Source organism: Melanerpes formicivorus, unplaced genomic scaffold (assembly GCF_026170545.1).
Source record: "Melanerpes formicivorus ecotype bairdi unplaced genomic scaffold, bMelFor1.0.p_v2 SCAF_36, whole genome shotgun sequence".
Lineage (NCBI taxonomy): Eukaryota > Metazoa > Chordata > Aves > Piciformes > Picidae > Melanerpes > Melanerpes formicivorus.
Window position 1 is genome coordinate 5,109,862 of NW_027142388.1, and position 10,260 is coordinate 5,120,121.

A 10,260-nucleotide genomic window follows, 5' to 3' on the forward strand; every position below is an offset into this window, starting at 1 on the left:
GGCAGTCACCTCCTTTGCCAAAAGCCATCAGAAGAGCAGCCTCCCATTTCTGGGAGACACATAGGCAAACTGTTTGCCCCAGCCCAGGACACCCTGCCAGATCTGCCTGGCCTCCCCACCTACCTGCGATTTCCATCGGCTTCTCGTTGTTCAGGCTGTCGCTGCTGCCGGCCTCTGAGATCTGTGCCCCAAAGGCTGCCTTCAAAAGCAGGTCAGTGAGCCTGCCTGTGCTCAGAGATCTGAAAGGGAAACGTACAACATGATGCAGAAAGTCAACAGGTGCATAGTTTCAGCTAATTTCCACTGCAGTTTGTGCCATTCCTGGTCCACAGCAAACACTATGGAGCTGACATCCCCACTCTTCCTCTCTCAGCAGAGCATCTGAAGCACCTCCTGCTACAAGTAATAAGACAAGGGACAACGGGTTCAAACTTGAACAGAGAATGTTTCACCTCAACATGAGGAGAAACTTCTTTACAGTGAGGGTGACAGAGCACTGGAACAGACTGCCCAGGGGAGGCTGTGGAGTCTCCTTCTCTGGAGACCTTCAGAACCCACCTGGATGCATTCCTGTGCAGACTACCCTAAGTGATCCTGCTTTGGCAGAGGGTTGGACTCAATCTCTTGAGGTCCCTTCCAACCCCTAACATACTGTGATACTGTGAGTAGTTGCAGTAATGCAAACACTGACTACAGAAATTACTATCAGAGGACTTCCCCAGAGCACTGGAGAAAGCTTCAGTCTGCAGAGAGGCAAGTAAGAGAAGCTTAGCACTAACACCTGAGTGACTTTGCATCCTGCAATGCCCATGACAGCATGTGGTTTTTGAGCAGCTAACTGCCCTGAAGAGTTGTGCCCACTGTTCAACTGCCAACACACCCCCATAACACCCTCTCATCCACAACAGGCAATGGCTCCACAAAGAGCAAGACATGTGTCTGCATAGTTGCATGCAGCCTGGTCTAATAACAAAATCCTGCAACCCCACCTGATGAAACCCTGGACATTAAACATGATGTGAAGCAGCAGACAAGCTTTCATTGTATAAAATCTAGGTCATGGCCTGTCCCTGCAGAGGCAGACTTTAAAAATCTGCACTATATTTGCTTGCAGGCCAGGGGCTCTAGCAGATATCCTCAGAACACTTACAGATGCTCCATTTCATCTCTAGTGTTAGCAGGGATCTGAAATTTGCCCCATCCATCCCATATTAGGGAATGAAGCATCACTGTATAGACCAGCTTACAGCTCACCTGCCCTTGATCTCTTCCACTGGCCTCAATCCCAAGCCAGTTTGCTGGCAGTGGAAATGCCCCATCTCCTTCAGGTCTGGCAAGGTCTTGTTTCGTGTTGGAGTCATCACAACCCCCTGATGGGCCAAGAGGGTGAGGAGATTCTGGGAACTTGGGGTTTTGGGAAACTCAAATGGGGACACAGCCTAAAAAGAACAAAAAAAATAAGAAACCACAAAACACCACCACAAACAACCCAGAGATGTCTCTTTAAAACCAAGAGGCATGGTTCTTCTTGCCCCTCTCCCATTAATTCATCAAAAATCAACTGTACACTTAACAAGCTGCCTGAAACAAAGCGGTAGGAATCCCACCCCACACAGTTACTTGTCCTCAATCCTTGAAAGACTAAAATGAACAGACAACAAACTCTGCTGAAAATTTGTAGCAGCCTAACACAAACAAAGAAAACGCTGTCACGGTGCCAGCTTTGCATGAGACACCACCAGGGCTGTCACCTGCTTAACCGTCTGCCGTCTCTGCTGGGGATTCCTACCGGACACACTTGCGTCACAAGCAGAGTCCATGTGCCACCCAGCACAGGCACTGCAGCTCACTAATGCGCTGCTGCCTAAGCTGGGCAGCTCCTTTTCACTGCCTGTTTAAAGCCCTGGATTCTGCTCAGCTGGTGAACACTGCTGCCAAGTGAGATCTGTCCACTAAGAACTAGGACACTACCCTGTTCCACACAGATCGCTACACAGCCCTTGAAGAAAAGTGAGTCAGTGGTGATAAATCCAGGTCAGTTAGCTGAGCATGCAGCAGTTAACCCCCAAACACTCCAAAAGACTGAGCCATGAGAACCCCAAAGGCAGACTCCTTGACATACCTTTGTAGGGGAGCCCACGATAGTTGGCAAAGGGCTTCTCTGCATGAATTCAGACAGCTTTGGTGAGGATCTGAGCTGCCGGCAGTGCTGCAAGCCATGAATCTGCAGGGGCTGGCTGGCTGAGCTGTGACCAAAGTGAGCAACAAGAGGATCAGAGTGCTGCTTGGTTATCTTCTGCCTGCAGGAATGCAAATCCGACAGGTTGGGAGCACTGTGGAGCCGGGAGCCCATCCCTCGAGGCGACTGTTCGGGTGCCGAGGAACCTGGAGGACCCAGAGTGACAAACGACATCATTTCCTGGTTCTAACACCAAAAAAACCACCCTGATCCCAGGATCCACTGCCCAAACACCTACAGACCAAAACCCTCAGTGGATGGCTAAGGATAATAACTCTGATCACAGCCATGAAAATGCTAGGCCTGATCAGGTTTTGACTCTACAGGAAGAAGAGATATGAACTTCAGGGAAACAAAAGTGTAGCTTCTTTCTTTCATTGCAGCCCTTACAGAGAAGGAGACCCCCATTATCACAGCTCAGCAGCAAGGAAATTACACATCGAGAAGGCCACTTGGGATAAAGGATGTTGGGGGTTTCTGAGATGCTTGCCCTTCATTCAGTTCATGACTTCAGTGACCCACATTGGAGTTTGTGACACTGGTAGTGTCAGCACTGGAAGACACTGGCTGACAGGATGTGAATGGATCTACTCCAGCTCCCATGAGCACACAGATATCCTGGCTGGCCAGCCACCAGCAGAAGCTGCTGAAGGACCATACCCAACCTTGAATGCCCTGAGATGACACCTCTGGATAAGGCCAGAACCATAATGCAGGAAGGTAAGGACCAACGCACCAGTGACAGGAATCCGGCTTCTCACTTCTACTCCAAGAGAAGATGGGACAGTAGTCTGGCTGGGCTGCTCTGGGATTGTTCCAACTTTGAGGGAACACAATAAAGAAAAAAAAAAAAGAAAGAAAAAGATGTTTACTCAGTGTCAAGTTTCCATAGGCAATAACACCACCACCACCTCTTTCACAGAAAAATGCTGATTATCTTCTCAGCCCTAGCTGTGCAGTGAAAAGGGTTTGTAAAAGGAGGGGGAAAGCCTCTGTCTGGTAGTAATTTAGCCAGTTTTAGTCTGACTTTGCAGTGATATAAATTCAGAGGAATAGGAGTACTCTGCATTTCTCCACCAGCAGAGGCTAATAAATACAGGATTAGAGACATTAGAGATACAGTTACATCAGAGTCTGTTTCTTTAGAGGGAACAGCAAATTGCATCAGTTGCACACTCTGTGTTTTATTTACTCCTTTCCACTCAAATTGCTTGTTAACATCTACATCAGGCTACCAGATATTCAAACAGCTGCTTCTCAGTTTGAACAGTGAAGTTCAAAGCCTTCCAAAGGTGGTAAGAACTCTGCTCTGACAATAATTGGCTTACATTTTTTCCTCACCCCAGCCCAAGCCAGTAAAAAGAGATTTGGCATCTACAGAAACCCACTTCAGAGGGCAGGCAATGTTTAATGCAAGCACCAAAACAAATCTCGCCTTTCTTGGGGCTAAGAGGTATTTTCCTCTCCATTGTACTGAGGCCAAAACACTTCCCAAAATCTATTGACAAGAGCCACAGGAGAACACAGCGATCTGAATTCCCTGTTATCCGGCATCTACAGCTGGCCATAACTTCCTTCTTTAGAGGAAAGAGACACATGATTGTATTAGGGCAACAACATGCCAGCTGACATCTTACCTTGTGGTGATGGCATAAATGGCTTGGCACCACCATAGGAGAGCTTTCTAGAGCTGGGCACAGATCCATGCTCTCCAGGGTAAGGAGGGGAAGCACCAGTTTTAGGAAAACCAAGAGGACTTGTACTGCTAGACCTCCTGACCGTACCAGACCTTAGAGGAAACAACAACAGAACACTTGACTCCAGGTATCAGTGAAGAAGAGCAAGGAGAACAGTATCACCAGCCCAGCCCACCCAAAACCTTCCACAGAACTGGAGCTTTGTGGCTCTTTATTCTGCATCAAGATCCTGCTGTTCTAGGAGTACGCAATTGGAGATTAAGATGATAATCTTTGTGCCCAAGAGGTTCAATTAATAAAATTACATAATAGAATGAAAAATGGGAAGAAAGGAGGAGATGGACTTGGCTGCTATCAGGAAATCCTGCCATTACTCACAAGTCCCTTTTAGATACTCTCAGGTACCTACATCAGTCCTGACCCGGACACAATTTCATGTCTTGTCCTGTCCTAGCTGATTATTCTAGACAGTGTCTTTGGAATGCCCTGAGAGGGCTTTATTCAAATGTCTCTACTGTGCTGAGTCTCTTGCTCTTTTGTCAGAGGAGTTGTTTGGGTAGAAAGCTCTGACAGTGCAGGTTGTGCTATGTGAAGGTAACCTGTGTCCAAGGGTTACCGAAGAGTCTTCCAGAGAGCTTTGACTCAAATCAGAAGCTACAGAGGAAACCAGAGCAGTGTGTGGCTGTCAGATCTGAAACAGTTCAATATCACCCAGAGGAATTTCTCTTTGGTCTGCACAGTCAGAATTGCCTGGGCTCTAAACCCCTTGTGAAGTTTCACCTTAAGGAGTTACAATTCATTTGTGCAGCCCACACATGCTGGCACCTCAAGTATTAACCAGCTGCTAAAATGAAACAAAGGAGGAACCTAGACTAGTGGGGGAGAGGGGACAGGCAGAACCCTCACTCTGGAGAGAGATGGGATTACTGTACCTCAATTAATTCTTTTCCAGTATTTTAATGTTTTCACCACTTGTTGAGCACACACAGCCTTGAACTCTAGTTACTGAAATGCCATTTTGCCTCTGCAGGCTCCTCCACCACGATTCCCATCACACTCAGCTGTATGAGAAAACAGCCTTCTCATCAAAGCCCTCATTCTGCTCTCAGTTTGGAAGCACTTCCCACCCCACCCCCCCTCGTTAAAGGAACATTAGTCTCAGCCAGCAGGTGGTTTTCTGGAGAGGAATCAATGAATATGCTGAAAAAACCCACAACCCTCTGTTCTCAAGCCACTAAAAGATGCTGTCACCAAGGTATCCTGCCTCCTCTCTCAGTGAGGAACAAAGCCATATGGGTTTCAGCAGCCCAGCCTGGGCTAGCTGCACTACCCAGGAATGGCAGGGCCAGCCTGATGAAGTGGCAGTGCAACTGCTCAACAACACTACTGGATGGATGTTTTACTTCAATGCCACATTTCAGAAAACACAGAAAAACAACATTTATTTTTTTTAACTCCATTTCAGTAGCTGAGAGGTAAGAATTTGATCCACCACCCCATTTTTTCAAGCTGTTACTACATTTCTCAAATGACTCCATGCTATAGTCAAAAAGCAAATCCTCTACAATTTTAACCTAAAGATCACTTCTGTCAGATTCAGAAGCCTAATGCTCATCAAGTGCCTGGTCCTGAAGCTAAATGAGCACACAACAAGGAAATAGGCACCTGGTAAAGTGAGAAGACACCTAGCCATTCAGTGACAAAATGTGTGTGTCCTCTTTGTGTTTAAGTCTCCCCAACAAGAGCCATCCAGAAGGCTGAATGTTATCTCTCCAGAACTGGCAGAAAAATAAACCCACCAGCTGACTGCTGCTGAAAGATATGGAATGCCAAATGCCACCCTACTGCACATGGGACAAGCAAGCAGATGAGCAGGGCAGGTGAGGCGGCCAAAAGTACTCACACATAATTACCACCTCAACAAGCAATGTATCTACCCACAACCAAGCCATGTTACACAGGCACACAGCAGCCAGTCAGATGACAGTGGTCAGCCTTTCAGAACCAAGAGTGTCCACATCAAGTTTTGCAGCCAAATGACTTGGCAAACGTGACGAGGCCCTTGGCTCTAATGGCCTATTTGATACCCCTGATGGAAAGGTGGAATCACACACACTACATGCTTGATGAAAATGTCTCCTTCCATTCCTGAAGGGTGTCTACTGAAAGGGCTGATTAGAGGAAGTGATGGCAAGAGATAACTATGGCTTCCTGGGGCAGGAGCAAACATGACATCAGAGATTTTGCAAAGATGCTAAAAGCAGAGTGTGAGTCATCCTGATTGTGCCCATTCCTCAAGTTCCTCTGCAGGGATGATGCTAATCTCACCATTACACAGTGGTGACTAGAAGCAGCAAAACATGACAGTTTGATCCTGGGCTGGTAGCTGCAGGCTGTGAACCTCAACACAGCAGCCTGTTGCCAGGTCTGGGGCAGGCATGGCATGCCAAGGGGCATCCTCTGCACCTTCTCCACAGCTCTCACTTCATGTCACATGGATAACTAGGACTCCTTTGTGAGTTCCAACACTAACAGGGCTCACAAATGTTGCTGCCAGAAGCACAAGGCACATAGGAAATAGGAAGGAGCTTACCACAAAACCTGCCACACACTTCAAGTGAACTTAAAATAGTACAAAAGTAACACTGGCACAAAACAATCTCTGCTGATCCTTGATTGTGTCTCTGCTTCTGGGTCCACTTAGAATAAGGCTTATCCTCAATTAGGCTGGCTGAAGCCCAAAGGCTAACACAGGTATTACCCTACTTCTGAAATCTAAACTTAAACTAATCCAGACTCCAGAGCAACTCATCCAAAATAAGCCGTGACACCTCTGAGAGACTTCTGTTTGAATGCCCCAGCTGCACAAACACTTTAAGATCTTGAATCTCTGTCCAACCAGCCCATGACCTGGACTGCTGCTGTCAACCCAGGTGTCAAACCAGCAAGCACCAGAAATTGTACCTGAAAAGAAACAGAAGCCCTATGTGTCTAGGATTTAGAAGGCAGTGCCAGTGAACTCAGGTGGTCAGCTCTACGGCCAAAGGCTGGCATCCAGGACCTCCTGATGGCTCCTTCGGGAAACGTGCTCTGCCTCACAGGCAAAAATTGCTCATGATGCAATTAGTCCTGGCTGCATAACCACATTAATATGCAACTCGTGTAAGACTCATCATCTCTGGTGTGACTAGCTACAGGAACTAATTAAGGTAAAGTCAGGGAAGTCTTGCAGCCCAATCCATTTCAGTTGTTCATCTCAACTTTTTCCTTTTAGAAGGGTATCTGCCAGATGGATATTCTCTGCTTGGACATCCCAACATAGCTGGCTTGGGAAAAGCTATCAAACACAAAGGGGCACAGCCTGCACTGAGGAACTGTCTTGCATATACACAGGTAAAACCTGGAATGCTTAGTGACAAACAAATCTCAACATCACTACAAAAATACTCCTGAACTATGTCCCTACATAGCACATACCACACACCACACACCACACTGGCTCCCTACAGGAATGAGGGGAGCCCAGCACCCTGGGAAAAACAGAGAACAGTTTGGTTTACAAGCCTCAGGCTGTATTAGAAGGGCCCTCTCCGGCCAGCTCCAGCACTTACCGCGGGGAGCTGCAGTGGTTGGGGGACTGCAGGTTCTGCTCGATCCGCCGGTAGTTGTGGATCTGCGTCGGGACCGGAATGGGCACCGAGTGTCCGTACTTGCTGCTGGAAAACTGCCCTGGCCGGCTGTTGAAAGGAGACACAACCAAAGCCTCGTATAAGGGGTGGGCCTTCAGCAAGGTAATTGGAGGTTCTGTCTTCACAGAGCAACCTAACACAGGCAGCGCTGCCTTGGCGGCTCCCGGCGTGCGGATTTACGCTGGGGATAGTTCAAAGCCGTATCAAAGGGAATTGGCACCACACACCTCCTGAAAGCAGGCACCACTCTTCCAGCACCATTCCCACCCACAGACTGAAGTTCAAACAGCCACCCAAGCACACCACTCCCTCCAGGAAAATTGGAGCCCTGCTATTTCAGGCCACAACTGGCCTAGTTTCCAACAGCTCAGATCTACAGCCAAGGAGCACATCACTAAACAGGGGCTAAACAGCTGTGGCGCACAAAGGACACCAACAAAGTTTTTTGCTGCCAGAAGCTACCTGTGATTCATGCAGAGGCACTGCTGCAGCAGTGGCATCTCCATGGAACTCTCAGCACACCATGAAGAGAATACAAGCTGGTGGTGTCTATCAGAGTGTTTGTGAGCTAACTACAGGGTGAAAAAGACAACATGCAATCAATCCAGGGGACAGAAGCTGGTGTCTACAGGCCCAAGGTCAGCCAGAACACCACACAGAAAACGGGGTGAGCCCATCCTGCAAGCCTCAGACTTCCTTCTAGTTCCAACCAAGCCCATTAAGCCATTCACACAGGGCATCTATTCCCCCAGGTGGCAGTTTCCCCTATAACTCTTAGTCTGTACAGCACACTATACACAATCCATGCTACATAAAACCCATACAAACACCACGTTTAACTAAAGTAGCTGCCTGAAATCTTTTCCCAAAGGCTCCATAATTCCAGGATTAACTGCTATTTACAACTGCTAACAGGATGTTGCACAATGACAGAAAGATCTTATTGGTAATGAAGGTTTCTACAGTCTTCCTTTTTGTCAGTCAAGGACACACACCTGGGTCTGCCCCTGAGAAGCAGGAAGTATCACTTCTTCAGGTCTAACACTCAGAGTGGAAGTGTTTTACATAGAATGAAAGGAGGCATTTAATTCAGCAAGACTACACATGTGTGGACAGGGGAGGAGAGAAGAGCTGGTGACGTGTTCAGCAGTTCAGAGCTTCCCATTACCAGAATCTCTTCATGGGACAAGGTTAGTATACTCTGTTTTATGGTAACAGTGTTGATCAAAGCTGACCTGCAGGAACGTGTCTGCAGATCTCCACACTAGGCCCATGAAGACATTCCTCCACCGTAAGAGAGCAAAATAATTGGAAGAGGTCTTTCATCAAAGCTGAAAGATCAAAGTGATTCTGATTGCTTCCTTCCCCTCTCTACATGCTTACTAATTTTTAAGGTCTGTATATTCTTCCTCATGAGCTCTTATGTCTTCCACCAAGAGAACAGATTCTTAATAGAATAGAATTAACCAGGTTGGAAAAAACCTTTGAGATCATCGAGTCCAACCTATCACCCAACACTATCTCATCAACTAAACCATGACACCAAGCACCCCATCAAGTCTCTTCCTAAACACCTCCAGTGATGATGACTCCACCACCTCCCTGGGCAGCCCATTCCAATGGCCAATCACTGTGAAGAGCTTCTTCCTAACATCCAGCCTGAACCTCCCCTGGTGCAGCTTGAGACTGTGTCCTCTTGTTCTGGTGCTGGTTGCCTGGGAGAAAAGACCAATCCCCACTTGGCTACAACCTCCCTTCATGGAGTTGTAGAGAGCAAGAAGGTCTCCTCTGGGCCTCCTCCTCTCCAGGCTAAACAACCCCAGCTCCCTCAGCCTCTCCTCACAGGGCTTGTGCTCCAAACCCTTCCCTGGACACATTCCAGCAAGTCAACATCCTTCCTAAACTGAGGGGCCCAGAACTGGTCACAGTACTCAAGGTGTGGCCCAACCAGTGCTGAGTACAGGGGCACAATGACCTCCTGCTGGCCACGCTGTTCCTGATGCAGGCCAGGATGCTGTTGGCCACCTGGGCACACTGCTGGCTCATGTTCAGCCTACTATCAACCAGTACCACTAGGTCCCTTTCTGCCTGGCTGCTCTCCAGCCACTCTGACCCCAGCCTGTAGCACTGCCTGGGGTTGTTGTGGATGTGTCTCTCTAAAAGGCATCATGGAAGCCCTGATTCTTCACTGACATACAAGATTTCCAACTACTCAGCAGGAAGGTGAGGCTCTGGGGTGTCTGCCTTCCATCAGTGTAAGACATGGGGTCAAGACAGACAATAAGCAAACAGAACCTTAACCACGAAATCTGAGAGTTTGTGGCAAACTTTGTAGAGAGCCTGACATCCTACACACATTTCAAACACTACTTTTTCTATCTGGTCGAAAATCTTTCAGAGGGAAAGAAGTTTTGGGAGGATGGAGAGTCCTTTCACCCTAAAAGTTACATCAAGTCCTTGTAAGACCTGTCCACAAGGTACAAACTGCAAAAACCATCCAAATGAAGTGGCAAATACCAGACCTGCTAACTGGCCTCAAGCCCTAAAGACTGTAGCTAGCCATAAATTTGCAAAGATGAAGAGATAAAGCTGAAAGAGGAAGTTTAATTACTTGGCAGCAATTAAAAGCTCTTTG

The 10,260-nt window shown here is 47.6% G+C and overlaps 1 protein-coding gene across 3 annotated transcripts in view; it reads right to left on the reverse strand.

Annotated features, from left to right (window-relative positions):
• Positions 1–10,260, reverse strand: part of ULK1 (unc-51 like autophagy activating kinase 1) — an 86,201-nt gene that overhangs the window by 15,340 nt on the left and 60,601 nt on the right. For all 3 annotated transcript variants that reach the window (XM_068157387.1, XM_068157388.1, XM_068157386.1), the window contains exons 17-22: positions 7,548–7,673; positions 3,877–4,028; positions 2,976–3,059; positions 2,123–2,385; positions 1,255–1,439; positions 124–239 (exon numbers count right to left, since the gene is read on the reverse strand). In XM_068157387.1, coding sequence (XP_068013488.1) covers positions 124–239; positions 1,255–1,439; positions 2,123–2,385; positions 2,976–3,059; positions 3,877–4,028; positions 7,548–7,673 — 926 coding nt within the window. The remainder of the gene's footprint in view (positions 1–123; positions 240–1,254; positions 1,440–2,122; positions 2,386–2,975; positions 3,060–3,876; positions 4,029–7,547; positions 7,674–10,260) is intronic.